The sequence below is a fragment of the Tyto alba genome, unplaced genomic scaffold, assembly GCF_018691265.1.
Source record: "Tyto alba isolate M040663 unplaced genomic scaffold, T.alba_DEE_v4.0 Super-Scaffold_5, whole genome shotgun sequence".
Classification (NCBI taxonomy): Eukaryota; Metazoa; Chordata; class Aves; order Strigiformes; family Tytonidae; genus Tyto; species Tyto alba.
The window spans coordinates 1,571,056-1,597,994 of NW_024881326.1; the positions used below are offsets into that span (position 1 = coordinate 1,571,056).

Here is a 26,939-nt window from a genome sequence, read left to right on the forward strand (position 1 = left end):
GCCTTGAAAAAAGCCGGAGCCTTCTGCTCGGCGCCAGAAGTTGCCCATCTCGTTCTTGCCCACCCTGGGAGCAGACCAAAAAAAACCAAAAAACAAACAAACAAAAAAAAAAACAAACAAGCAAGCAAAAAAAAAAAAAAAAACATAAAAATCTGAGTGCCCCCCCCCAAAGGAGTGTGTTTTGCTGGTCGCCCACCCCGCCCTGAGGCGAGGGGCGCCATGTTGAGTAAGGCCAGAGCCCTCCGCCATTTCCTCAGCAAACCGAGGGCAGGAGCTTCCCGCCTCCGCTTTTCAGGGTTAACCGCAGATGCCGTCGCCGATCCCACAAAGTGAAACCCCCCGGGATTTTGACAGGGAACCCCCCCCCCCAAAAGCCTGATCCTCTGCCATCGGCCATTTACGAGGGAGCAGGGTCCCTCCGGCCCAGCCGCGGGCCCGGGTGGACTCACCTGCACCCTCCCAGGGATCTCACCTTCCCCGTCGCTTTTCTTCAGGAGAACACGCGAGCAACCCCAAACATTGACGTGGTCTTCTTCAGAGACGTATGGGAAAAATGGACCCCAGCTCGGAAAACTGAAGGAACTATCGGATTCAACGTGTTGTGATGAGCTTCAGGAAGTCCCAACGGTCACTGGTTATGGAGGAAGCGACCCCCTCTTCTCTCTTTGCGGCGCTTTTGAGACCGCAGCTGGACACTGGGTCTAATTTGGGGCTCACCAGTGCAAGAAAAGGGGGGATGGAGGTACTGGAGTGGGTCTGGGAGGTTCAAGGAGAGGCCAAGAACCTCTTACCGCTGCCTGCGAGTGCTTGGAGGAGGGTGCCAGGCTCCTCTGGGAGATGGGGGGTAACAGGACAGGAGGCAACATGGGAAGCTCCAACAGATGGATTTTTATCATTAATTTTAAAACCATGAGGGCGATCACCCATTGGAACAGGGTGCTTCTCCTTGGGGATGTTGCAGCCAGGCCGGGCCCTGAGCTGGCTACCTGGAGCAGGACGATGGACACGGCGACGGTAATTCTACGCCGAGCCTCAACCATTTGAAGTGCAGCACCACACGATCCTGGCCACCCAAAATTACGCTTTCCCCACCTCGCGTAGCAGGGGGGAATATCCCCCATCTGGCCACAAGCTATTCCCCAGAAGGTCAGAGGCTGTACAGGACTTAGACGCAAGATCTTCAGTGCTCCAGGATGAGGCAGATGCTGCGCGTTGAGGTATCTGCAAGCCCCAGTTGAGCAGAATCCACGTCACCCACGGGCTGGGTTGGAGGAGCTCGCTCCCAGCTGGAGAGCAGTACGTGGCAGCTGATGGGCACCACGGACCTGTGTCCATCCCACCCAGCCCCTTCGACACCGCTGCTAAGGAGGAGAAAGGAAGGGGAGTAGCTCCGAGAGTCTGGTTGATCTAAACACAGCGGTAACAGCCCCTTCTTCACCCTCAAGCCAACTCTGCTCGAGTCATCCGTGCTCGGAACGATGCTGGTAGGAGGAAGGAAAGGGTTAGAACCCCTCTGAGCAGAAAAGCACAGGACTAAGATATACACAGCAAAGCACGACTATTTTTTTTTATTATTTGCTAGCAACAGCTGTTAGAATAAGGAGGAAGAGTTTTCCCGAGGGTGTAGAGCCTGGTTCACCACACCTTGCTGCTCGGCGATGCCAGGGGAGCGTGGTTGGACGGTGGAAGGACCCAGCTGCTGGCAGCGACCCACCCCGGGCTCCAAAAAAAGGCCCCAGGTTTGCTTCTGGGCGAGAGACAAACAAAATCCACCACCCTACTGTCGGAAAAAAAAGGCAGGTGTCTTGAAATAAAGCCATCCGCGTATTATCATCCACGCTGCAGGTGGCTGCTTGGCAGCGCCAAGCGGCGCCAGCAGCATCTCTGCCAGAGAGCAGAAGGAAAATGCTGAAATCAAGAGCCCCCCCATATACATGAATTTTAGGAAAATAGACTTGCGGTAAGAGAGAACAACAGAAGTTTAGCTACCACCACAGCGCTGGCCCCCGGAGAGGCCTCGCCAAGGCAGGGTGCCTTCACAGTGGTCTGGTCCCTGCTTCCTCACCCCGCATTTCCCCGCCTTCGCATTATCCCGCTCCCCCGTGCTGAAGTTTATCCCCTAAGGAAACCCAACAGCGGTATCTTGTAGCCATGGAAATAAGGCAGCGTTTCCCACCGCCCTTTCCTCCGTCTCCAGCATCCTGCCAGCAAAATGTTCTCTCGGCAGAAGGTGCTTCGCTCCGCGCTGGAATCGTGGCCCTGAAGCCACCTCCTGCTCTCCCCAAGCCGTGACAGCCACCCGCCTCCCGACGAGCGGAGCCCTTCCTGGGAAAACTCTCGGCGCCGCCGTTCCCAAGGCTCCCACAACCTACGGGCTCGGCGGCGACGATTCCTCTCCCCCGGCTCTGCGGCGCTGAGGGCAGGTTTGGGTGCAGAAAGCCGCGAAGTTTCTCCACCGCCCGGAGCAGAGGCAGAGACCGACCGTGTCCAGGCAGTGGGGCAGCACCCGCGAGTTGTGTTTCAGCTTGCTCCAGCCTGACGTCGGAGATTCGCTGGTCCCACTCCAGGCTTGACACCGTTTTCCACACCTGCAAGCACCGAAGGCAAACGGGAACCCTCCGCTGCATCTCCAAGCCCGTTCCCAAGTTCTCCAGAAACTCCAGCACCCCAATTATTAACAGGCACCTCGGTAAGATCCTCTCCCGCTGGGGTGCTGAATCCTCGCTGAAAACACACCTGGCCTGACAGCACCAACGCATCTGCTGGGTGGGTGGTGCAAGACACGGGTGTTTAATACCGTAAAGATTGCGACTCGATGGAAGAAGGTTGGGTGGGGAGCTCGTCCTCGGCTCTCCAGCCGGGCTGTGCCCCCTTTAGTTCCCCCTTCTCACATAACAGACTCCACTCTGGTGGATTTTCCCCCCCTGCCCAGCGCGTGCGTGGGCAGGGATGCAGGGGGAAAGCACGGTTTTGAGAATACAAAGCAGAGAGCCAGGCTCAGAGTCACCACACCCTTTTTTATATAGTCATTTGATGGAGCAAGAGAGAAAAAGGGGAAAAAAAAAAAAAAAAAAAATAGATGCTGACAAGCATCAGCTCCCACCCAGCAAGCCAGAGACTCCCCTAACTCACAGCGCTTCGTGTTGTTCCTGCGTTTAATGGAAATGCACACCAAAAAAATCATTAAAAAATAGACAATAAGGTCAAGCAACATTGGTGGCACGCGCTGCCCGAGCGGCTCGTCGCACACCCAGCTTGTGTAGTTCATGCACACCCCCCCAACACGTCCCAGGGCTCCTCCGCGCCCGCGCCAGCCCCTCCTGGCTCACCAGGATGCAGACCAGGCGCGCCAGGACTAGCTCACTGCTTGGTCAACGAGGATCTTTGGCCCCTTTTATCTCCCGTGGTCTTTCCATCGCTTTGGCAAGCGTGAAGAGGCCACCGCCAGCCTGACTGCTTCACCTGCCGAGGGAATTTTGCCTCCACGTGGTGGGGGGGGGGGGAAAAAAATGATCTTAAATGAAATTCTAGAATGGCCTTCAGTCAATGCCCCCCCCCATAACGTGAAAGGAGAAACTATTAGACATCTGTTTGCCAAAGCTGCCCTAGGCTTCAGAAGAAAGAAAACCCACTTTCCAAAGCTCTAGGATCTGAAATCCCTGGTAGCAAAAATTTATTTTCATGACTGAAGACAAGGAGAAATTTATAAACATATTCTAGCAACCAACCAATAAAACAGTAAATATTCCATTCCTGTGACTTATGTGATCGCCCGGGAGCAAAACATCCAAACCAGCTCTGCCATGTGCCACTATGACAACCAGGAGCATGACACCACGTGCACATCACCCGTCCTTACTTCTTCCCAACCCCACACACGCCAGGGAAGTCTCTTTTGAAGGTCCTCAGTGTATCCAGACATCCTCCGAGTGACTAGTGTCCAACGTTAAAAGGAGAAAAAATAAAGCAGCACACTCATTTCAAAGCCCAACAAAGACATCAACATTGTTAGATTCTCCTAAAAATAAGTAGTTCCAATTCATTTTTTCTCCCCCCAAAGACCATGTGCCTTGGCCAACGTTCAGCGCATGAGCAGGCTGTGCTTTGGTCCATCCACTCTCTCCAGCTTCTCAAAGTGTTTTCTGGCATTGCGGATGTTGATCAGCGTAGCCGCAGAAGCTAGGACGGAAAAGGGACAGGGAAGATAAAAAAAAAGTTGTCAGGGATGCAAGTAAACAAGTCCTCAGAAGCTAAGTGCTGCCTAAAACCAACGTCCCTGTCAGCAAGCTCTCTTATTTCAACCCCACCTCTCCCATGCTGTGAAAAGTTAACGCCAGAAGGTTTGGGCTGTTTGCTGATCCCAGTGCAACACCGAGGAAGAGTCTGAGGGAAATACAGTCAAGCAGTTGGCTCACAGGCACAGCCGCCCGAGTCACCCCAAGCTGCTCCTGGGGCACAGTATCAGCACAGCTGGTAACTCAGTCACGGGCTTCACACAGGTTTCCCCTAATTCAGGGACCCAGTCGAAAAGAGGGCAGGAAGCATCAACGCTGCAAGCCACGAGGCTGTCCTGGATAGTGTCTCTTAAGCACCTCAAACTCTACCAGCAGCAGTTTCAGTTGGGAGTTGTGCAAACAGTTAAATAGTCACACCGCGCCTGTGAGGGCTGGCACTGCTGGTTGCAGTTTCTTCTTCAAGCTAAATAGACGCTACTATAATTAGAGCCTTTGCCCACCAAGACATTCAGGCAGCAAGAGCGAAAACTCAAGTATGACCCATCTCTGCTTCCTCTCCAAAAAAAAAAAAAAAAAAAAAAAAAAAAAATCACTGGGGCTGCCAGATCAGAACAGCCCAAAATAGGTTATTAGACATGACCTACTAAATCAGGTCACATCTGCTATAGTGGTTCCCCACCGCTGCTGCGCTCCTCCGCTCGACGGCAACAAATAGCTCAGCTGTCAAAGGCACACGCCTCCCGCCTTCTGCAAGGCCCGTGGCTTCTCAACCACCTTCCCCCACGCTCTGCTCAGACAGGGCAAGCCACCAGGATGGCAGATCCCTCTCCATCTTTTAATTACAATCAGTTTTACTGCTTTGCCTGGTGTTTGTCATTTTCTGAGAGGAACACAAACGAGACTCGTTTGGCTTTTTGTCCCTGCAAACAAGACAGCAGGCCGGAGGTTTATCTTTGCTCTGACTTACGTATCGAAGGGTCTGACATAACCACCATCACGTATGTATTTGATGTAAAGATGTCAATGAAAGCAGCAAAGTTAGAGTTCCTGACCTCCATGCTCTGGAAAGAAGCTGCCAGCTTACTAAGAGGGGAGAGAAAAGAGAAAGAAAAAAAAAAAAAAAAAGTGTAAATGAACTATTACTGTAACAGCTCAAACAGCTTTTGCGCCAACATCCCACTACTTGAGTTGTTGGTAACAAGTGTCTGAGTCCCCACTTGGCAAGCAACACCAGGTGCGACTACCAGTTTGGTTTTCTCTGGGGTTTGGCTTTTTTTTTTTTTTTTTTCCCAAGAAAAAACTCATTAGCTTTAGGCTAAATGAGAATATAAAGTGTTTATAAATAAAAGCACATTGAGTGGTGAAGGTAACTCAAGATCTCCAACCCCGGGGAGGCTGCTCTGCCCAGGCAGCCAGTGGCACTTGTCCCACTGATGGGGACAGCCGAGCGCGCTGTGGATAACCAGCAGAAAGAAGTATACAGCGGAAATATCCGGAGCCAGCTTTGTAAACCACACAGCCACTTCTCCATCCCATCCAGGCTCCAAACGCTTGCAGATATTACCACCAAACTGGGGAAGCTGGAGGCTGTTCAAAAGCCAAGCTACTCCAAAGCCAGCTTTCCACTTTTCCACGCGAAATATTGATAAATAGGGTCTGCGAGCCTCTGCCTCCCAAACCAGCAGTGTGGGCCAGGGTCTGAAGCAAAGCTCTCCACCCGACTTTGCACAGCACTGTTGACTGTCACCAATTTATCAGTCCAGTCCTGGAACTTCCCTACCTTGCCCAGGAAAATGAGGCCTAGAAGAAAAACGGTTGTTTCAAAACAAACCTCTTTCAACCATCAGCAAAGGAGGAAGTTACAAAAGGCAACAATTAACTTGGTTGTGTTTAAACATGAGCAATTTAGCTATGGCATCTCAGCTTGCTGAGGAGTCCCAGAGCTAGTATTAATGCAAAGAGCCTCCGTGCTTCTGGATGAAGCTGGAACACTTGCTGAGGTATCTTCCCCACCTGATGATTAAACCAGCTCACCTGCAACTTAGCTTGAACTGTTTAATAATGTTGCTGATTTTCTCAAATCTGTGGACATCCCGCTGTTCTTTGCACTGATAGTGAGAAATGACCTGGAAGGCAGAAAGAGAGAGAGAGTGCGCAGAGTTAGTAATTTATTTCAGCACAGGTTTCTCAGGCTTGACAGCAATTATGGGAAACAAGCGGTGCCCTGGACAGGGACTCCCTTTGCCTTCTGCTGACTGAATCTTGGAAACTATTTGCAACAATTCTTGTGGTGCTTTCATGGTAAAACAAGACTCCGTAATACAGTCGCCAGGAAGCCTTTCACAAGCACAGATGCCAGTATGTAAGATATGCAAGAGACACTATTGTCCATCTGAGGTCTGAAAACTCCCAACTTGGCAGCAATTTAAATCTGGATTCAAAGAAAGTGCAAGGAGAGGAAAAAAAAATGCAAGACCATCACCTCAGGTAGGGGAAGCACACTTGACAAATGCTGGAATAGCTGCTCCTTCCTAAGTCTATCGTGCTGCAGATTCTCAAGGACTGAACCTGAGAAATTTCCCATTCTGCAACAGGTAGGATGCACAAGCACTGCTCTCAAAGCCACAGCAAGCTGTTCCTCCCGCAGAAAAGCAGAACAAAGGCAGCTGGTTTCCTAGGGAGTTCTCTCTCTCCATCAGTTCACTGAGTCAGACCAAGACTGTGCTAAGCTGCCTGCGTTCTGATCGGTTCCCCTCCTCTCCCTCCCACGTAGCGATCCAGCAGCAACACGCAGACTTCAGTGCCTGGCTGCAAAGATTCAGAGGATCAAAAGTTTCCTGGAATCCTTGCAGCGTGATGCACATCTCTCCCCGACCATCTTCCCAAGGCTGGTAGCCTACAGACCTTTACTCCTCAGCCAAATTAGCTAACGGGCAGAGAACTGCGTTTACTGAGTAAGGGGAATGGCACCCAATCAAACAGTTACACCATCTTTGTTCCCACAGCAAACCAAAAAGGAGTATTTTAAAAACCTTACGCTGCGTGCTTTAAGCTCTTAAGAATCATGAAAGCAACTGCTACTGGAAATGCCAGACACCCGTGTGCAAAGATGTAAAACTCTTCCTTTTCGACCTATGGAGTCACATTTAACAGGCTTGTGAGAGCAAAGCTGGTTTTGTTGTTGTTTGGGTTTTTTGTTGTTTGTTTTGGTTTGGTTTTTTTTTTTCCTTGAGCACCTTAAAACAACCATGTATTTCCTACTTTTTAAACCTGCCCAATTATTCATACAGGTACAGGTTTAGCCAGATTCAGGGACTGCATTCATACCAAAGCCTTCATTGTATGCAAGTTCGTGCCTTAACTTTCCAGATAGGTTTTTCTGTTACTGCGATTTGAATACAATTTCAGAGTAAATTTTCCTTTGAGTCCTGGGGGGAGTTCAAATATATGAAAAAAAGTGAGAAGAAAGTCTTTTTAAAAGTCACCATTACACTGGAAACAAGCATAGAATTTTTATAGCAGAGATTATTCTTTTTCTGTAAAAAATGTACTTACAACAAAAGTTCTGTTACATACCACCAAGGTGGAACTATTTATTATCTGCGAAAGGTCAAAAAGCAGAACTTGCCCGAAACAGCAGGTGCTTACTTCTGATAGTTTAACAAGTGAGAAAAGTAACGGCTCCTTTTCCACATTCCCTCCATCATTTCAAAATCGGACATTTGGCCATCAAGGAAAACACTCCCAAAAAATTCAAAACCATTCCTCTGGGTCAGCAAGAGCTCTTCGTGCAAAGTCTGATGAGACCAATCCAGAAACCGAGAGTATGGACGGACAAGCAGCAAGGGTGGTTTTAACCAACACATTTCACCTCGCAGAGACAACAGGTTGGAAGCAGTTACCGTGCAACCGGTACCTCCGAAAGCCACTGCGGGCCAATTGCTTGTGATCCTCTATCCACACTCTGGGTTTGGAGAGCATCAGACAAAATAAAATAAATAAAAAGAAGTCAAGAGCAGTTAAAATGCCAGGCCAGGGGGAACCGAAAAGGCGTATTTCAAGCTAAAGAAGGTTCTTGCCCTGGGCAGAAAGGAATTCTCAATAAGAGTCCCACAGCTGACAACAGAATGTGGATATGAAACTCTCTCATAGCTTGGAAGAGGGAAATACCGATCAAGCCCTCAGCTCAGCTGCTAGAAGTGGAAATTTTGGGAAGGTCCCGTGAGCCACCGAGTCACGTCAGCTACTTTCAACATCACAAGGCCTGGATCAACGCATTCTGCCATCTGACACCGGCACCTCTCTTTGGGCTACCGCCACGACAGCACTTTCCATCCAGGGAACTCCGTCCTAGGCTGGGCAGAGGAACCCGAAGGGCAGAGCTGCTGTATTCACCAGGAAAGTGGCTCTCTCAAACAGAAGCACTTCATCTGCCTCGATGATCTGAGCAAAGTTCCTCAGGTTCATTTCCAGCTGCTGGACGTTGGGGATCAGCTGATAGACTATACTGGACCAAGCCTGTCAGCAGAGAAAAACACAACACAAGGGCTGCATTAGCACTTTCCTGCCTCATCCTCTTGTTATGCAATGTGCCCCAAACCTGATTATTTGCATTTCTGGGTGCTGATAGCCTAGGCAAGACCGAGAAGCTTCTCCCACCTCCCTGTCCAGGTATCTCTACTACAGTGGAGACCACCAGTGGTACCCCAGACCTGAGTAAACTCTTCACCAGGCCGAGTTCCCCACATCAGTCACTGAGAAACTAGAATACTATTGAATAGGCTTAAATCATCCTAATATTAAGCCGGTGATGATTCTATCGACTGCTCTCAGATAAATCCGCCTAAGTTTTCAGGCTTTTTAATCTTCAGCAAGGCCAACATGCAGATGGATACTTGGCAGCTCGTCACTGATCCAAACAAAAAGCTCTGCTCCCGCCCAGTGAGTCGGGCAGAAGCCCAGGAGGGACTGGGGATGCTGTAAGAGGCATCTGTCCTCGTTCAGACTCCGGTCCTCCAAGCTCAGCTTCACCTCACCGCCAAGCTACCGACCCAGGTTTGCGCCAGTGGCGGACCACACGCCTCCCGCCGCAGGAGTCGGGGTGGGTAGTTGTGTCTCCTCTTCACCAAACACTCCTTCCCTCTCGCTTGCCAAACACAAAAGTTAAAAGCCATCCCAAGTGTCACTGAAAGTCAACAGAAAGAGCCAAACGGTCCTCGCCTTCAGACAAGAAGCCCAGGCACCACGCTACCACCACTGCTTCCTAGCATTACCTGGCCATCAGAACTATCGTTTGCTCTCCGGGTAGCCCTGGTAGCACTCACCACTCCCACACCTGGAAGATCTCCGACACTGCAGTCAAAGACCGAGAGCAAAAAAACCTCCCCCACTCCTGAAAGCAAAGCAAATTCCCCGAAGGGTAAATGCTGGTGTTTTAACAGCGCTGCCGAGAAACACAGGAAACTATTCCATGCTGGAGAAACGTGACTTAAAGATGCAGAAGCTCTTTCTAAAGCAGTCGGGCGAAGTGTTTAAGCAGTATTAACATACTGACACCACGAATCCAACGTGTGGAGGGGGTTTTACATTTTCTAATTAAGCCCAGGATGCTCAGATGCCGTTTACAACAGCTAACCGCCAGAAGCAGTTGCTGCAGAACTCAAAAGGGCCTGTCGCTAATAAATCAGCAGCAACCTACCACTCGCCTTCCTCACGCTCTTGTTTTCAAGTGGGGGGTGGAGGGGAAGCCAGATACAGAGAGGAAGCTGCACGAACCTTGTAAAGTGTTTCATCCCAGATGGAAGTTCTAAAACAAACACATTCCAACGGCCGGGAAAGGCGCTTCAAGTCTTCCTCGCGCTCTTTAAAAATCTGGGAAATAAAAAAAAAAAAAAAAAAGATTAGCAGTTGAGTGTAAATATTTCTGCCTTTGTCTGTGGTTGCTGTACTGCATTTACAGCAGGCACTTCAAACAAACCCTGCGTAGCTACAGCACCAGAGAAAAGACAGCAGCAGAGCACGCGGGCCAGCACAGGCTGGCAAAAACCCCTTCCCAGTGGAGCAGCAGGGACAAGCAGACCATGGCTGTCTCTCACCAGATATGTCCGGGGCTCAAAGCTGAAATAACGATGGGTGTTGTGGAGTGGGAATGGAAGCAGACACACACGAGCGTCTCTGAGGACCTAAATTTTGACGGGTCACAGACAGAAAGCTGCGTCACTGAGAACAAGATAGCTAGAAAGCACCTGAGGTTCATCAGTATGAGCAGCTCGGAGGCAGGAACTTACACAGGCTTCTCTTCTCACAGCACACTCTGCCCTTCGAAGGTATGGTTACAAAAAAAAGGGGAGAAGGGAGAGGAAGCAAAAACCAGAGAGCCTTGTGTCAGGCTCCTACAGAACCGCTACAGAGGCAGCAGGACAGCCAGCAACGCGCCTCTGCGGGGGAAGACACCACAACCACCTTCACCTCAGCTTACTGTTTTCAGGAACGTGACACTAACCGATCCCCATGAAACGCTGCGCAGGCCAACACTGACCACGCGGGTCCTGGGACACCGAAGGCTTCAGTCAGATTTACAGAGAGTGATTTGGCCCAGCATTTGCACGTTCTGCTGAGTAGCAGACACCTTAAAACACATCTCGATGGGTGTGCAAGGATACACATTGAAAGGATATCTGAAGTATGGCCCCTCTTCTGTCGACCCCTCATGAGTCTGCACAACTACGTAAAACCAGCACTAGTCCACTAGTCCCAAAACAAACCCGGACAGGACAGCATCAAGAAGGTTTTTGACTCATCCTTCTGTCCGGAGGGCAGGCAGATGGAAGTGAGGAAAAGCTCCCTGGATCAACCCTACGAACAACCTGCTTCTGCACTGAGCTGGAGGGCAGAATTAGACCTGGGAGAGGAGGATCACCGCTCTCAGGCAGCACGAGTGATCCGGAGCCAACCTGCTACGTGGAAGAAGTCTGTCTACGCAGCGAGGTCAGGGCGTGGTTTCAGCCACAGCACCTTGCCTGGCTCCTTCGCGGCTGCCCAGGCACATACTCACCAGGAATCAGAAGAAAGTTTAATAAGACACCTTACTTCAGACAAAAGCCAACAGCCTAAAGGGGCCTCCAAACTTGCTGCAAGCCAGGGAGTGCCCAAGCAGCCAGGGACATGCTTGTCTAACCCACAAAGCTATTTTTAATTTTGGTATCAGGAGCTGGTTGCTTTTCAGTCCACGCTGAAAAAGCAAGGCTGGTAGGAACTCGACATCTTCCAATCTCCGTGCAACCTTTCAAAAGCGCCAAAAAAAAAAAAAAAGAACAGAAAACACCAAAACATCTCTGCAAGGTTGATCCCCAGCCTTTGCAGGATGCCTCTTGGGGCAGAGGAGTGCTTGAGAGGTGATGGATCTCTGGGCAGGCAGGCCAAACTGACAGAGAGCAGAAACCACCTCCTGGTTAACTGGGAAAGTTTCAACTCTTTTTTTTTTTTTTTTTTTTTTGTTATGCTTTAGAACAGAGCCTGTGCTGGACTGAAAGCAACTGCTAAAGAAAAACCAACCATCACTGTCACCACCATCATCTGCAGAGCCATCCAAACGGTGAGCAGCGAGTTTAAGGTTGTGGATTTCTTTTTCTACCTCCCTTCCGGAGCCAAGGTCTGGTGAAAGTACTAGAATCAAGTGCTACAAAAGAAAAGGCTTAGAGTCGTTGTCACTAAAAATCACTAGTTCTGTTCTCCCTCGGGGTGATACGCAAGAGAGAGCGATGCCATACAATTTAGAAAAGGCAGCTCTGACAATTCTTAACATCTGAGAAAGCCTTCTCGGAACAGCGCTGCTGGGGCTGTGTTTGCAGTATGATACCACAACGCGTTAGCACAGTCAGAAGATGCTCTATCTGAAAGCATTTCTACGGCAGCTATCAGCTTCTCACCAAATCCCGCTGATCCTCCTGCACCAAGTCCATCTTGTGCACTAGACAGAAGATCTTTGCATCAGGAGAGTTCTGAAGAATTGCCTCCAAGCATGACTGGTAGTAGTGCATGTCCTTCTCCAGTTCCCGGCTCTCTACATCGAAGACATAGATGAGGACTTCGACGTTGCGGAAGATGTTGTCCCGCTGACTGGTGAAGTAGTTCTCCATAAAGGTGTCCTGTCTGAGAAGGAGCAGAGCAACACAGCAAGGAGACTCCCATTAGAGCAACCAGGTCTTGCTTGGCATCGTCAGGAAAGGTGCTACGTGTGAAACACCCCCTACTAGAAAGGCAAGGTTGGCACCTTGAGCCAGAGACCCCATCAGAGGGGTCTAGACGAGAGCCCCACGCGTGGCGATGGTCCCCACCCCCTAAGGCTCCCCGAGAAATTCCAACCAAGCAAAGCTGGATGCTCCTGAAGAGCATCTGCTCGCCAGCCTCGCGGGAAGCTGGAGCTTCCCTCGTGTCACAGCTGGGCTGCTCAGTGACCGCTGTGCAAACAGCGCTACGCTGCTTCTGGACCCAGACTGGCTTTTAGAGAGCTGCATATAAAAAAAAGCCACAGCAGCAGAAGCTGAAATATAACCCAAAGCATCAGCGTAGCCTGTTATGACAGGATTTAAATCTCCTTTAGCTTTTGCTGAACATGGCTCAGGCAATGCACGAGGACAGGAGAGCTGATGAAGCCTGGCAAAGTTGGACAGCTCTGCCGAGGCGCTCTCAGCGGGAGAGCGGCTCTTGGAAAAGCTGCTTCCAGGAGCCACAGGGCCACTGCCAGCCCTCAGCAATCCTGAAGGCACAGTCACCTCCCACCACCCCCGGAGAGAGTCCAGCTGAAGGGCTCAGGCTTTTTTGCCAGCAGAAGCAAGCAGGTGGCAAGGGAAGGGTGGACCTATACACGCTGCCTTTTATGTAGGGATAAACTCGAGAGGCTGCGTAATGGTGCCAACCTCTTCCACCCACCTCCAGCACAAGCCTAAGATGTGGCGTCTGTTCTTTCCAGAGCTGTCTCACCAGTTCTTCAGCGCACACATGAAGCTTTTTCTATTCCCTTCGTGCACAAGCAGCACACTCGTCCCTCCGGGGCAGGAGGATCTCTGTTTTGTTACATCCCCCCGGCCTCAGTCCCCACAGCTAACCCCGCAACGGTTTCAAAAGCAAAAGAATAAACAGTACCTACCCTCCGCAGTCCCAGAGGTTTAATACCAGGTTTCCTAAAAATCTAACATGGGAGTGCTCCACATCAACTGGAAAGAGACAACAGGAGTTCACCGACTGTACCACACGCCCAGATCCGAGCTACCTCCTCAGGCAGCCAAAAATGACATTCTTCACAACACAGCCCACAGTTTGTGAAATCCCACCTAAACAACACTGCTGCATGTCAATCTGCAGCTGAATGTCAATCTGTAGCTGAAGGCACTACGGAAAAAGACAGTTCCCAGAGTAACTCAAGCCCTCCTCCTCTCTACCCAGGACACTATTCTCCTGAGAAGCACAGCAGGTGGTTCCCCTTTAACAACATGTTCTCCGATCTTTGTTATATTTTAAGAATGACATTAGTTCCAGCATACTCTGCAAGGCTTTAAACAAGCCTTGAAAGAATAAATTGGTAACACAAAGAATATAAATCTTATGAACAGGCCAAATTTACAGTAAAGAGGAAACGCACACCAATCTGTGAGATTAAGTCCCCCCAGGTGCTTCCCAGAGAGGAGCGCTGGAGCCTGACAATTCATACCCCTTTCAGAGGAATCACTTTTTTGCTTTTTCTGATCAGTGGCTTTCAGGGGTGGGAAAAAAAAAAAAAAAAAAAAGGCACACGACACTAATTAAGCCTGGTGTATCATCCTGCCAAAGCCAAGGGTGGATGGCAAGATCACTGCTGGCTAACGACAGGAAAGTGTCACCAACCAGGAGGAGCACGAGGAGGCTCTGAACACTCCGCCGGTAATAGGTGTAGTTGCAGCAAAGGCAGCTTGCTGATCAAAAAACAAAAAAAACCCAAAACAACAACAAAAAAAAAAAGAGTTAAATATTCACTAATAAAGCTGCAAAACTGAATCCAGTGCTGCCTTCACCTTCCCTTTCTGAAGTCAGGAGGGAAGCTCCCGGGGAGGTGTGGCAGCTGGGAGGATCAGCACCTACTCCAGAGTGGAGGAGAGGCTGGGATTGCTGGAGGGAACGGCCTCGCCCCTTTAATGAAGAGGGTTTGAGCCCTGAGAACTTGGGGTTCGAACAAGAGGAGTCTTACTTGTGGCACCCAGGCGCCGCGTGTCCCTGGCGATGTAGTTTGCAAAGATAATGGACCTCATGCTGGTCTTCCCAGACCCACTTTTACCCATCAGCAGCACCTGGGAAGCAAAAAAAAAAAAAAAAAAATTAGCTACCACAGAGCACTAAGTCTTTCACAGCTCCCTCAGGGTTACCACCTCGCTGCTGAAGTCACCGAAACACAGGACTGAGGTATTTCAGATGGGAATACATCAGAAGAGAGAGGCCAGGGAGAGCAGCACGCGGGGGAAAGCGGGAGGCAGGCGTCCTCGCCTCCCCGCTACCCACGGTCACTGGACTGTGATCAGGTCTGAAAACCTTCCCATCTCATCCAGGTTCTCAAGCTATGCCCCGCGCCCTCTCAGGGTTTGATGACACCAAAGGACCTTGCCAAGACAAAAACCCAGCTTTATGTCAAGCCTTTAAGCCCAGGCTGGAAACAATCCCTTGCCCACCCAGCGCTGGTATTCTCCACCTATCACTTCTCTCCTAATCACACTCTTTTCCTTCTCGTAATGTGACTTGTTTTCCCTTCCTTGACAACAGCGAAACGGCAGTTACATTTCAAGTTTCAGGTGTCAGGAGACCGGCAAAAGGCTAAAAGCAGATGGGACAGCCCAGTTCCAGCGCACCAGGGGAGACACTTGACTCCAGAGCCCTGTTTGCAGATCACCAGGCCCGAGGAGAGGCAGCACCTTTGGTAGCCAAAAACTGATTACAGGGAGAAGAGGGGAGCCAGTCACACAAGGCCAGGCTCCACATTGTGATCTAAAAATAAAAATTAACACAAACACACACACACTCACACTCCCCCCCCCCCAACGCTGACAGCCAACACAGACTCACTCGCAAAAAAAACAGCTGTTAAACAAGTTCCAGTTACAAAGTCAAACTCAGCCTTTGGCAACAGCTCTGAAAAATCTATCTTCGGGGCTAGGTTCAGCGAGAGCGCAGCCGGCCCGCACCAGTGCCAACCGCCAGCTGGGAAGGGGCTCGCTCGCCTCCCAGCCTCGCTCTGCGGCCGCTGACGGAATCTTGAGGGCAAACCGGGAGGGGAGGAATCGCAGCATCCCGTGCGCCGGAGTTACACCTCCCCGAGCCACTGCACCACCTCCCAGGCCGGCGAGCGCCCTTCGCCGAGAAGCAGCTGACCGCGCACGCCTCGACGATTTGGTAACAAGGATTTTTTTTTTTTTTTTTTTTTTCCTTTTGTTCCTCAGAGAGGCAAACCCCCGGAAAGCTGCGCTGCCTTCTCCCCTGAGCTACACCCAGAGCAGAGGCACAGCCAGCCAACGTCTCTTATTTCATCGCACCTGCAGCAGAAGCACCTGCAGAAACTCAATAGGGCTCCAAGGTGCAGCCTAGGCCAGTTTACAGGCGAACCCAATTCCCAAATTTTAAGCTCAAACCCGATTTTAAATTTCTAGCGCTTTAGGCAAAGGATGCGTCTGCTGACTCTGAGAGTACCTGACAGGCAAAGAGCACACGGAGGCAGAGGTGAAAACATAATGACGTTAGCAAATGCAGATGGGGAGGGAAACCCAACTGCAAAGGATTCTCCTTTTGGTTCTTACCTTTTTCTTCATGGCTGTGCTTGGCATCACCCACCTACAGAGAAAAAGACCGTCTGCTCACACGGCTCTACTTTCCTCGTTTACACGCTCCCCTGCAGCATCCAGCTTCCACCCACAGAAGTACCGTGCAAAAGGGGAAGCGCTCCCACACCGACATAACCCCCCCCTCCCCAACCTCCACCTCGCCAGGGTTTTGACAGCTCCTGCCGCATACGGCACGGGGAAACTTTAGCAAAAGCCTCCGACTGCTTAAAAAACCCCCTCCAACGCGCCCAGGGCGAGCAACGTCCCCGTAATTACACGGCCGAGACAGGCCCAAGCAGGACGAGCGCGGCCAGCGCTGGGAGGCAGCGGGAGACACCCGCGCAGCCGCCACCCTGCTCCCGCAGCCGGGGCCGGCCTCGGCGCGGCCGCTGCCCCCCCCCCCCGCCCCGGGGATGCTCCGGAGCCCGCACCGAGCTCCTCACGACCGCGGCGCGTCCCATCCCCGCCCCGGCACCGACCCCCCGTCCCCCGCTACCTCCAGCCGCGACAGACGCCTCCCGGGCCGGCTCGGCAGCACCCCCGGAGCTCGGCGGGACCGAGCACCCCCCCGCTCCGGAGCAGGCCCCGAAGCCGCGGCCTGGCGTGATCCCGCCGCCCCGCCGGGGTCTACTCCGGCCCCGGGACCCCCCCCACCCCACCCCCGGCGCCGCTCACGAGACCCAGCGCTCGGCGGCCGCCGCCGGTCACGTGAGCGCTGGCCCCGCCCCCTTCGCCCGGGCACCTCCCGTCATGTGATGCGGCGCCCAGCGGAGGGAAGGGCGGCGGGGCGTGAAGCGCCGCCGGCCATTTTAGGTGCGGGCAGCCGCTTTCTGGCAGGAGGGGCTTTATGGAGGCGGGAGCGGGCGCGGCGGCAGAGCCATGGGGCGGGCGGAGGGACCACCATCCAGCGCCTCCCATATGGTCTAGCGGTTAGGATTCCTGGTTTTCACCCAGGCGGCCCGGGTTCGACTCCCGGTATGGGAAGCTTTCGTTTTCTTTCCTAAACTATCCGAGGGCCGCGCTTTTACATTTTGTTGCCGAATTTCTCTCAAATTCCAGGAACCTCCCGAGGCTGTAGGAAGCGCCCCGCCACCGCAAATCCTGCCTCCCACCTCAGTTTAAAAACTTCAAGTAAATTAGACATGAGAGGACCTAACTAAATGTCCGTTTGTTTGGGGGTATTTTTGTGGGTTTTTTTTTGTTTGTTTTTAGGGGCTTTTTTTGCTTAATGCAGGCAAGAAAGTTGCTGCTTGTGTCCCACAGCGTGTTGTAAACCGCCCTGGCTATTGTCCGAGGCCAAGAGTGCTGTACTGCAACTCTAGCAGCAACAATCTGCTACTGATATACATACAGAAAAATACATTACCCATATATAACACGTAATATTTTATATATATATATATATCTATAAATGATCACGTAGGGCTAGCAATTTATGAAGGGGAATTCCTTAGCAAAGCCTTGGGACCTCTCCTGCCCCCTCAGAACCTCGGCACTGGGTCCTGCCCAGCTCTTTACTGGGCACCAGCAGCGGGTAGTGGGGCGGGGGGGTGCGTGGGGGGGTCTCCCAGTGCAGCCTGCCCACAGCCCCACGATAAAGTGGGTTTCTGCGCCCCCTCCTGAGGATTGTGGAGGCGTGGGGGTGAGGGTAGGTGCTGCCCAGGGAACGCCTGTCAACACGGCGAGTTCCTGCTGTTGTTTTTTTGACGCCACTGAAATGACAGTTACAAATCAGCCAGGGTTACAGGCGCGTGATGGAGTTCTCGGTCTTCAACGATAAGCAGCGAGCAACACTAAAACCAACAGGTTTTGTTTTAACATTTGTCTAAGCTATGAAGAACTAAATACTTCAGGCACTGCCAAATGAATTTTGCCACGTTGCACACCTCTGCCTGTGAACAGGGAACATTCACAGACAGTATTTCTCTTGCTAAGAAACACAGAACCAAGAAATGAAGAGTGTCAACCTGTAGCCTGTGGTACTAACCATCAGCCTCAGTGCAAGTACAAACGTGGGTGGTTTTGTAGGCTCAGGAGGGAGAGGCGTGAAAAATCAGTTCTGTGTCAATTTTGATTTTAAGTCAATACAGGTTGAGTAGCCTGATCACGATGCAGGTGCAAACCCCTCCGTGCCCCCATACAGGCTGACGGAGGGTCTGACTGTTAACAAACCAAAGAACGCTCCCATAATCGTAGCCGGTATTTGAGTTCCCTTGTCAAGCTGGCAGTTTCTGTAGCGCCTTTGTCTTACTCCCACATGCTCTTCAAATAGCGACACAGGCCACGCTGGGGCTCTGCGAGATTCACATTAAAATCAGCCTGTTGCCAGTTTCTTAAAAAGTGAAGCAACAAACTGCTGCCCCAAAGATAATCAGTGACGGGATGGCTTTGCTCTCACGGCCAAAGCATTCGTTGCCTTTTGAAGCGATTTAAAAGGAGCTCTAGGATCAGGGCCATTGGGTTTTCAGGTGAAGCAGCGAGCTGACTCTAGCGGGATGCACGAGTTGGGCTCGGCTTCTGGGCACTGGAAGCTGAATAAAACTTGGGAGCTCTGCATCTGACGGTACGGCAGCCCCTCGAGGGGCAGAGCGTGGGTCACGCAGCAGCAGAGGGGTCACAAGCACCCGGGTTTGGAAGCAACGAGAGAAACCAGCTCGGCCAGAGCACCCTCCTCTCCCAGTGGGGGTGAAAATCAGAGGAGCTCACCTCGGGTAACTGGGGACAGCACCGGTGCCAGATGTCTCATTCGGTATCCATACCTCAAACTGAGAACTAACACCAGACCAGAGGAGACAGCTGGCAGAGCAGTCTGAACTTCTGAGGGGGGGGGAATGCCTGCAGCAGCTCAAAGGGCGACTCTCTTAACCAGGACAAGAGGGGTCGACCAAGAGATGAGGTGCGGTCTGTCTTCGACATCTTCAGGGGCAGGACTGGTGCTGCTGGATGAAATAACTGTTTAAAAGCTTACGTTCGATAATTCTAGGTATTTAAATCGGGTGCTTTTGTGAAAATAATTGATAAAAAGTTACCTAGCTTATTCCTTGTCAGTTGAAGCTTTTAGATCAAGGCTTAAGGTCTGTGTCGTCATCCCCCCCCCCCCCAAAAAAAAACAAAGACCAGGAAGGGGAAAAAAGTTGCCTTACATCAAAAACAGAATCTGTGATCTTTGCCAAGAATTGACTTCTGTCTTTCAAATCTCTGCAGGAATGGATCTCTGAACGTTTGAGAGTATCAGAAAAGGGAGGTATGGAACAGGTTGGTTTTTTCTCCCTGGGTACTGCATGCAATTTTAATTTTCTCCAAACAGGCAAATCTGCATGAAGCCCTCCACCAATGCCACACTGGAGCTCTACTGTTCCTTTCACACCAGAAGCCTGTAACCAGGCTGTAGGAGCTTCCCCAGCTGAAGAAAGGGCTGCTGAAAAGGGGTGGTTCAAACACAAAAAGGAACCACCCAACCCCAGGATCAAGATAATTCTTTTAAGATCTCAGAACAATCAAGGGGTGCGTGATAAATCTGAAGTATTTCAGCCTAGGAGGACAAACACAGTATCAAGAGTATTTAGTGTACGGTCTCCCAGGAGGATTCTCTCTGTACTCTCTCGGGAAGGGCAGTGCTCCTCCTCTGATATATCTGGAACACTTTGGCTATTTACTGCTCTCGCGTGCCTCCTTGTGACAGCACATCAGTCTTAGAAGTACACTGCCAGCGAAGGCGTTTCCCTCCGTTTGTAATAAAGGCAAGGTGGTTTCCTGGCAGGAGTGTTCTGGAAGTGTAAGCTCCACAGCGTCACGTGCAGCGAGAACGTGCGTTCTCGACTCCGTTACGAGGACCGGGGCAACTGCACATTCCCTGTAACAGCAATGAATGGCTGCGAGCGGCCCCGTTCTCGGATGAAAGAGCAGATCACCCTCTGCTCGAGAAACGCCTCTCTCTCTCGAGACACAAGGCTCTCGGGAGCGACCAACAACTACAGGCTGTTACCTACACGTTGCTTACGAAGCCGTTACTCTAAGGGGTTCGGTGGAAACAAATACACAAGTAATTAAAACCCTTCTAGAGAACCGGAGAAAAGGACGTGCAGCTAGGAAGTACGTAAGGGTGCAGGGAGGAAAGGTGAGGCCGATTGTCTGAAGGACAATCTGCACGGGTAGGCTCAAGGCGGACGTCCTTACGGTTTTAAAAGCTACAACAGATAGATAGAGCAGTTGTTGCAGCCAGTTTCAGCCAAATGAACTCTGTAGGGAAGACATTAGCAGGTACATAATTGGGAATTAAAACACACTGCTGCTACATCAGTGAATGTGGCACGCAGGGGCAGCTGAGGCAGAAAGCAATGCCTTTATAATCAAGGATGTCCACGTACATGCAGCGCATGCAAGGGAATGGAAGTTTAGCCAGTAGACAGAGACTGGTTTCTTGGATGCTGGATAAAAGCAGCATCCATGCAAAAGATGAAAATGTTTCCCAAATGCAGCTGAAAACACCGGTCTCTAGGACAGCCACCACCCAACTGCCCTCTGCTTGTTGTAGAATTGCTGAGGTTGGAAGGGACCAGGACCTAAATCTATCCCCCCCGCTCACAGCAAGGTCCCCTGGAGCTGGTGGGGCAGGACTGTGCTCAGTTGGGCTTTGAGGATCTCCATGGACCTTCCACAACCTTCCTGGGCATCCCGGTGCAGTGCCTGATCACCCTCACTAGGGTTTGCTTTTTGGTTGTTTTTTTTGTTTTGTTTTGTTTTTTAAGTGGCAATTTCTGTATTGCAGTTTGTGTCCACCACTTGTCATTTTACTCGGCACCACTGAAGTCTGGATCGACCTCTAGGCTGAACAGCAGGTATTTATATACGTTGAGATTCCTCCCTGAGCTTTTTTCTTCTCCAGACTAAACAGCCCCAGCTCTTGGACTCTGCTGGTATCACACTCCAGCCACTCCCTAGCTTAGCGGCCCTTCACCAGACCCTCACCAGTCTGTCCCTGTCTTTCTCACACTGGGGAGCTCAGACACAGCCAGAGCACTCCAGGCACCCCACCACACTCATCACCTCAAGCTGGAAGCACTTAGAGCAGCCTCAGGGCTGCCTCTGCTGCAAGGGCACGTTCCCAGCCCGTGGCTGGTGGCTACCAGGACCCCCAGGTCCTCTGCAAAGCCGCTTTCCAGCTGGGCAGCCACAGCAGGTACTGGTGCATGGGGGTTATCTGCATTTGCAAACCTCAATAGGCAGTAAGTAAAAGGCTGGTAAACTGCTCGGAGATTTCTCTCCCTTCTCCTTAGGCAAGCTAAATTACCTTTAGTTTAATTTAAAAACCAGAAATTGTACAGTCAAAATACTTCAATGTTTTTCACTCTGGCAAAACGACCCTTAACTATTTAAGGGTGTTGAAATGGAAGTGATTGCCCCAGAGGATTTCAGGCTTTTAAGCTTTTTTTTAAGCTTTAAGCCTTTTTTTTTTGTTTTCCCCCCCATTACTTAAGGCTTTTAAGAGCCAACACAGACATGAAGAATGGTTTTACGCGTCTCCTTTTAAGACTGGGAAAGATGTCAAGAAAACATCCACCCTACTTCCTTTTCGTATTTGCTCATTTCAAACATCTTGTACAACATCCTTGTCAGACCTTGAGCCTGAATCTGTAGAGCTCCTGTAGTTTTGCCTGACCCTGTGGTATATTCATTTTACATTCATGCAAAATAATTTCAGTAGCAGCTGTGATAAGCCCTTTGTGTTCTCTAACAATGTGCCAAGGTCCACCTTCGCCATGGGAATTTAGAGGCATTTCACCCCTTCGTTTCTCTTGCTGAACTCGTAGCTGTCCCAATTAAGCAGAAAAAGCTAAAGGTGTGATTAGCTGTGGAACAGCATACGAGCAATCCTCTTTGCCAAATTTATGCTTTGAAAAGTACTATGCTGTTTAGCGGTTGGTAGAAAGTCATCATGGATTATTTTGCACAGTCACTATTACAACCTGCTGCTACTAGGTAACTGTTCTCTCCTCATTTTTGAAGGGCAAGAAAAAGAAAGTGTTTTTTCTCCCCCACCCCCCTTCTTTCTGTACACTTTCCCTATTTTTAAAGCATGTTTTCAAAGTAAAATGTACGAAGTCCGATTATTCTGATAAAATCCTTCTAATTCCCTGATATTTTGACAGGAGAGAAACTTGTCTCAAATTTTGGAACTAAGTGAGTTTGTAATTCAACTGCACAATGCCAGCATTCACTTACTGCCAGCACCTAATCTGAGCTGTCGTTATTTATGAAGTGCCTTCTGCTACACAGATGCTGTACACCGTACACTCAAGTTGCTAATGCTAGAAGCTTTATTGGCAAAACTTTCACCTGAACAATCCAAAAGGCTCTAAACCTATAAAAACTGCAGCTCAGGGACTGTACAGAAATAACAACACTACTCCACGAGACAATCTGCAACAAGCAATCATACTTCTTTGCACTTTCAACCTCTCACTTTTACAGTTGTTACACACAGTAACTCACCAAAAGCAATCCTGCTACGCTATTTCCTTGACAAGTTGCCCTGGTTTTTGTATTAAACAGTAAGGGGTGTTTGTACAGGGACAAAACCACGAACGTACCGGTACTCTGGTCAGCAGTGCAGAAAACAAGCCAGGAAGACTTCCTCATTTCCAAAAATACCTGGACTTTTCTAATTGTGATCACAGCCTAAGTGCTGTTAGCATCAGAAAGACTAAAATGGCTGGCTCAATTACTGCACTTAAATAAACCACACAGTACCTCCACAGAGCCGTCGCTGTTGATCAGTACCCACCTTCTTCAAACCGAGCTGCCAAACCTTTAGACAAAACGGTTGTTTTCTTAAAAGTGAGAACTTCCTGCTCCCCAGGGTAAAAAAAGCTGCCTGTGCTTCACTGTTGTCTGATAAAACTTGTGCAGAGCGCTCGAGCAAACGACAAGACGCTTTCTTCCAAGGGGTCTGACTACTGCCTTGCCTCCACTGCAGGGTTTTGTTATCACACTAAACATTTTCATCTGCTTTAAATGCTTTTGTGTGTGAGAGAGAGAGAGAGACGGCAAAACGAGGTGATATGAGATTTGGTCTTCACAAGCTACCCTGGTGCCACGGGCTTACACCAGCAACGCGCGCTTCTGGCAGCGGCTACGGAACGGACACACGCCTGCGCTCGAGGCTGGCCGCTCCTAGAAGACTCCGTGAGTGTCGGTAGGGGCCAGGCAGGGCAGCAGGCGTTCTCCCTCGTCCTGGGCTGCAGGTGCTTCCGTGGATGTAGACAAAGCTGGTGTCCTCCCGTCCTGCTGGAAGGGCCTCCGCAGCACCGCCTGCAAGCCTGTGTTAGGCGAGATTTAAAAGGCAGAAGTCTGGTACCACCCCGAGCTGCCAAGATTAAGACAAACTGCTCGAAGGAGAACAGATCTGGACAGAAACCACAGACCTTTCCATACAGGCACAAAGGTATTTAAGTATTAGTATCCATCCATGCCAAAGGAAATAAGATACCTCGTTACCTTTGGGGCTGTATGTGATTTTAAAACAAGAGAACTAGACAGCCAGCCCTCCCTTCTCCCCCTGCCCTCGATCTAACTGAAGGACAGCAACAAGTCTTGTTTAAAAGAACGGGAGAACAGTGCAGTGCGCGTCGCACTCAGCCTTTAAAAAGGCCCAATCTGCAGGTTACCAGTAAAACCCTCTGAAGTAGGGGGAGGTGGGCTGAAAAGGAGATTTCCTGGCGCCGGTGCTGCCTGTAGGCAAGCAGGCTGCCTCTCCTTACCCCAGCAGCACCCAGTGTCGGTCAGGAGACAGTGAAAAACTTCACTGAACTGCAGTATCCCCAGAAGCATTTCCAATACGTTGAGAGAGCAATTTAAGAGGGATCACACAGAGGATGTAACTAGAAAAAATTACCCTGCACAAAGGCATGAACTTGACCCGTCACACCCAGGGGTGGCTCACGGGCACGGTGATTGTGAAACCCATTTCCACAGTGTGAGTTCTTGTTCTTATTGAATATATTGCCGCTCATGCACACTGCAGTAATACTTCTCTCCAGCGGGTGAGTCTGGAATAAGAGAGAAGAAAAAAAAAAAGAAAACTACACTGCTCAGAGCTCATGCTGAAGCAGCAGAGCAGTGTGAGGAAGCGGTTCATACCCGCTGGAAGTGGATATAAAGGAGATACAGCATTCTCACCAACAACCCACCACAGAGATCAGGGGCTGCACAACAGCTTCCTTACAGCACAGAGGGCTTGGTACCGATTACACACCGTGTTCTGCCTGTGGGAAGAGACACCACCTCAATGCACACCTTCCACCAAACGCCGTGATGGAGCGGAGATCTAGTGTACTTGTCAGGTTTGCTGGTTCCATCTTCTTTATCTGGCAGGTGACAGGCACCCTATGAGGAAGCAAATAAAGCAAAACCCACAAAATTCGAGATAAACAGATTTGAGAGAGACTCACAGTTTCTTTCACTGAACTTTCCCCCACCACTTTAAGTGTGTGTCTCTCAAAACTTGTAGTTCTGTGACCACACACAGCCTTGAGAGGCTGATAACAGATGGTGCTCATTAAATTGGAATGAAATTACAAGTTGAGCAACCTCAGAGGGATTTGCCACACCGACGTTATGTTAACCAAAACGGAGAAGCAAAATACTTTCGAAAGGTCCCGAAAGCTTTCAACAACAGCATGCCAACCGTGGCTGATCTGCACCTCAGCTCTGTCCCTTGGACTGAGAGCAGGGCTGCGTTCAGCTAGTTCCTGCAGTCCTCCTCTGTTAGGGTAAATTTATCACTGGACTGGGGGTCGATCACCAGTCAGCTCAGAGGGGAAAGTTAATGCCCTGAAGTGCTTTGTTCAGTATTTTCTACGAATATCTGGATGTCCCATAGTTGTGCATAAACCCCAAGTTGACAGATAAGGAAGGCTCTTTCTTGAGAACTCCTCTGCCACTTTTCATATCGAACAGCTTTGTAGTCTGTGTGTAATCCGCTTCGCAGCTCTGTTCTTTTACGTTTCATCTGTAATCACCTAAAACGATCGTGCAGTATATGGGGGTGGAAAAAACAGAGACAAACCAATGAATGATTAGAGGTGTTTGCACAGGAGAGTCTCTTGTAAGATGTATCTTCCAGCTTCATGCTGAGATTTCCCCTTCTATTCTTAGCTTTATTTTGAAAGCTAGACATTGCCTTTGCTTTTTAAGTTATGCAGTCTGTCTCCCATGCTAAGGCTTTGCTCTTCTCAGATTCTCGGCTGTAATCACACTTCTGTTTTCTGCAACATTCCTTTCTTATCTTCTGCTTTGAAGGCAACCATTACAAAATCCTTTCTAAAACCTGTCAGGATTACAGGGAGCAAGTGGTCAAACTGTTAATGAGCTTGTAGGGCTCTGGATGCAAACTGGGATCTCGAGTGTCTCTGCTTTAGCTCACAGATGTGCATTTAGCTTAAAATCGCTAAAATCCCCACACTCTAACTCATGGGCAAGAATGGGAATTATTCCTCCTCTCAGGATGTAACTGTCCTGGGGAATCTGATGAGTCTAATAGCATGTGCCAGGCAGCAGGCAAAAAACTAGGAAGAGCACAAACGGCAGTGATTTAGGGAGCCTCATCTCATGTGCACCCCCACGGATAAATCACAAGTTGAAGCAGCATTTTTAGTTTACCCAGCTAAACCAGGGAGGCTTCTCCAGTGAGTGATTTTTCCCAGGATTACGACAGTCCCGGAGGTGAGACCACCTCCAACTTGTGCACATTAAAGGTGATTTTGGCCAGGGTTTCGCTGCGGCCACTCGAGTTACTCCCTGTCACCTACTGCTGCCTCTGAGCTCTGGAGCACAAACCGAATCGCAGCCTGAGACACCTCAGCAGCCACCTCTTCCACATTCCACACCTGGATCTGTTCTGGCAAAGACACAACTGCCAGAAACACACAACTTTAGCCTTTTTTACGTTCTTTCCCTCAAATGAGATTTTTAATCCCAAAGTGGCGACGCTTTCACTTACCTCTCCTAAAGGCCAAGGCATCTATCGTGCAATTCTCCCTCAGACAGCCCCGCAAGCTAAACTGGTGAGGGCAAACTCCCTTCAGATCATTTTAGCTCTTCTTTCAAGTGAAAAAGACGACACCACGTGCCCTAACAACCTCTTTCACCTCAGGAGACCAAGCAGCTTTAAGCATTTGCACCTTCCAAATGTTAGCTTCATCTCGTATTTTTATTCTTTAGTTGGAATTCACATGGCAGAGCCTTTTGGTTCACAGTCCTCCAGGACCACTCCTCCAAGGGATTTCATAAAGCCATTACTGTGACGGGTGGAACTCATCACTCCCCACTCCCACTCACTGTTGCTTAGGGGTTTATTTCTCCGTTAGAACTGGCTTTTACACAGCAAGGCCAGCCTAGCTGTGGCCAGTAAAGAAAACTCTTCAGTGAAGCAAGGCTACACACAAGCCACACATTTCAAAAAATAAAAGCTGTGCTGTGAGCAAGGGACCTAAAAAACACAGTACCATCCTGAGCCTACCAGCATACTCTCTGTCCCCACTCGGTAACAAAATCCACACAAAGGGAGTCAAAAGTACACTAAACACCCCGACAAAACACGGTAAAGATGCACCTGAAATCAGAAATCATGTTGTTCTGTCTTAAACATCTTGAAACTACGTGGTGGGGAGAGTGTGGGGGCAGGCAAGAAACGTGGTGCCGAGCTTCTGGGGAAATACAGGCAAAACAGAGACAGGGACAACACTGTCATGACTGTGATGTCAGTGAGATTCAACTAGAAAACATACAGGAACAACTACAGAAATACCTGTAAAGGTTTTAGTGCCTGAGAACCTACAAGAAAAATTCACTAGGCAGTGCACCC

General features: G+C 50.0%; 2 protein-coding genes, 2 long non-coding RNA genes and 1 other non-coding gene across 6 annotated transcripts in view; 3 read left to right on the forward strand and 2 right to left on the reverse strand.

Annotated features, from left to right (window-relative positions):
• Nucleotides 1-1,236: 1,236 nt before the first annotated feature.
• On the forward strand, nucleotides 1,237-12,157 carry LOC122154839. Its single transcript, XR_006166968.1, has 3 exons — nucleotides 1,237-1,249; nucleotides 9,178-9,180; nucleotides 11,670-12,157. It is a non-coding gene; the product is annotated as an uncharacterized LOC122154839 (long non-coding RNA).
• On the reverse strand, nucleotides 3,645-16,738 carry LOC104367021 (ras-related GTP-binding protein A). 2 transcript variants are annotated; one of them, XM_042807249.1, is made up of 10 exons: nucleotides 16,572-16,735; nucleotides 16,052-16,085; nucleotides 14,458-14,557; nucleotides 13,384-13,450; nucleotides 12,164-12,386; nucleotides 10,011-10,106; nucleotides 8,631-8,753; nucleotides 6,270-6,361; nucleotides 5,203-5,318; nucleotides 3,645-4,179 (listed from the first exon to the last, which is right to left on the reverse strand). In XM_042807249.1, exons 2-10 carry the CDS (start codon nucleotides 16,076-16,078, stop codon nucleotides 4,082-4,084), a joined length of 942 nt encoding a protein of 313 aa, XP_042663183.1. In that variant the 5' UTR covers nucleotides 16,079-16,085; nucleotides 16,572-16,735; the 3' UTR covers nucleotides 3,645-4,081. The 2 variants fall into 2 exon arrangements, with proteins under 2 accessions (XP_042663183.1, XP_042663184.1); XM_042807250.1 differs by lacking the exons at nucleotides 3,645-4,179; nucleotides 5,203-5,318 and adding an exon at nucleotides 5,355-6,035 and having other exon boundaries at nucleotides 16,572-16,738.
• Nucleotides 16,739-16,987: 249 nt separating this feature from the next.
• On the forward strand, nucleotides 16,988-17,059 carry TRNAE-UUC. The gene has a single exon. It is a non-coding gene; the product is annotated as a tRNA-Glu (tRNA).
• A 1,197-nt stretch (nucleotides 17,060-18,256) lies between these two features.
• LOC122154838 lies at nucleotides 18,257-26,612 on the forward strand. Its single transcript, XR_006166967.1, has 3 exons — nucleotides 18,257-18,267; nucleotides 23,693-23,696; nucleotides 26,578-26,612. It is a non-coding gene; the product is annotated as an uncharacterized LOC122154838 (long non-coding RNA).
• The window catches only part of CUNH8orf48 (chromosome unknown C8orf48 homolog), a 117,154-nt gene continuing 112,589 nt past the window's right edge, over nucleotides 22,375-26,939 (reverse strand). Inside the window, exons 23-24 of the mRNA XM_042807251.1 lie at nucleotides 23,970-26,781; nucleotides 22,375-23,394 (exon numbers count right to left, since the gene is read on the reverse strand). The gene's annotated coding sequence lies outside the window, so the exon portion shown is untranslated. The remainder of the gene's footprint in view (nucleotides 23,395-23,969; nucleotides 26,782-26,939) is intronic.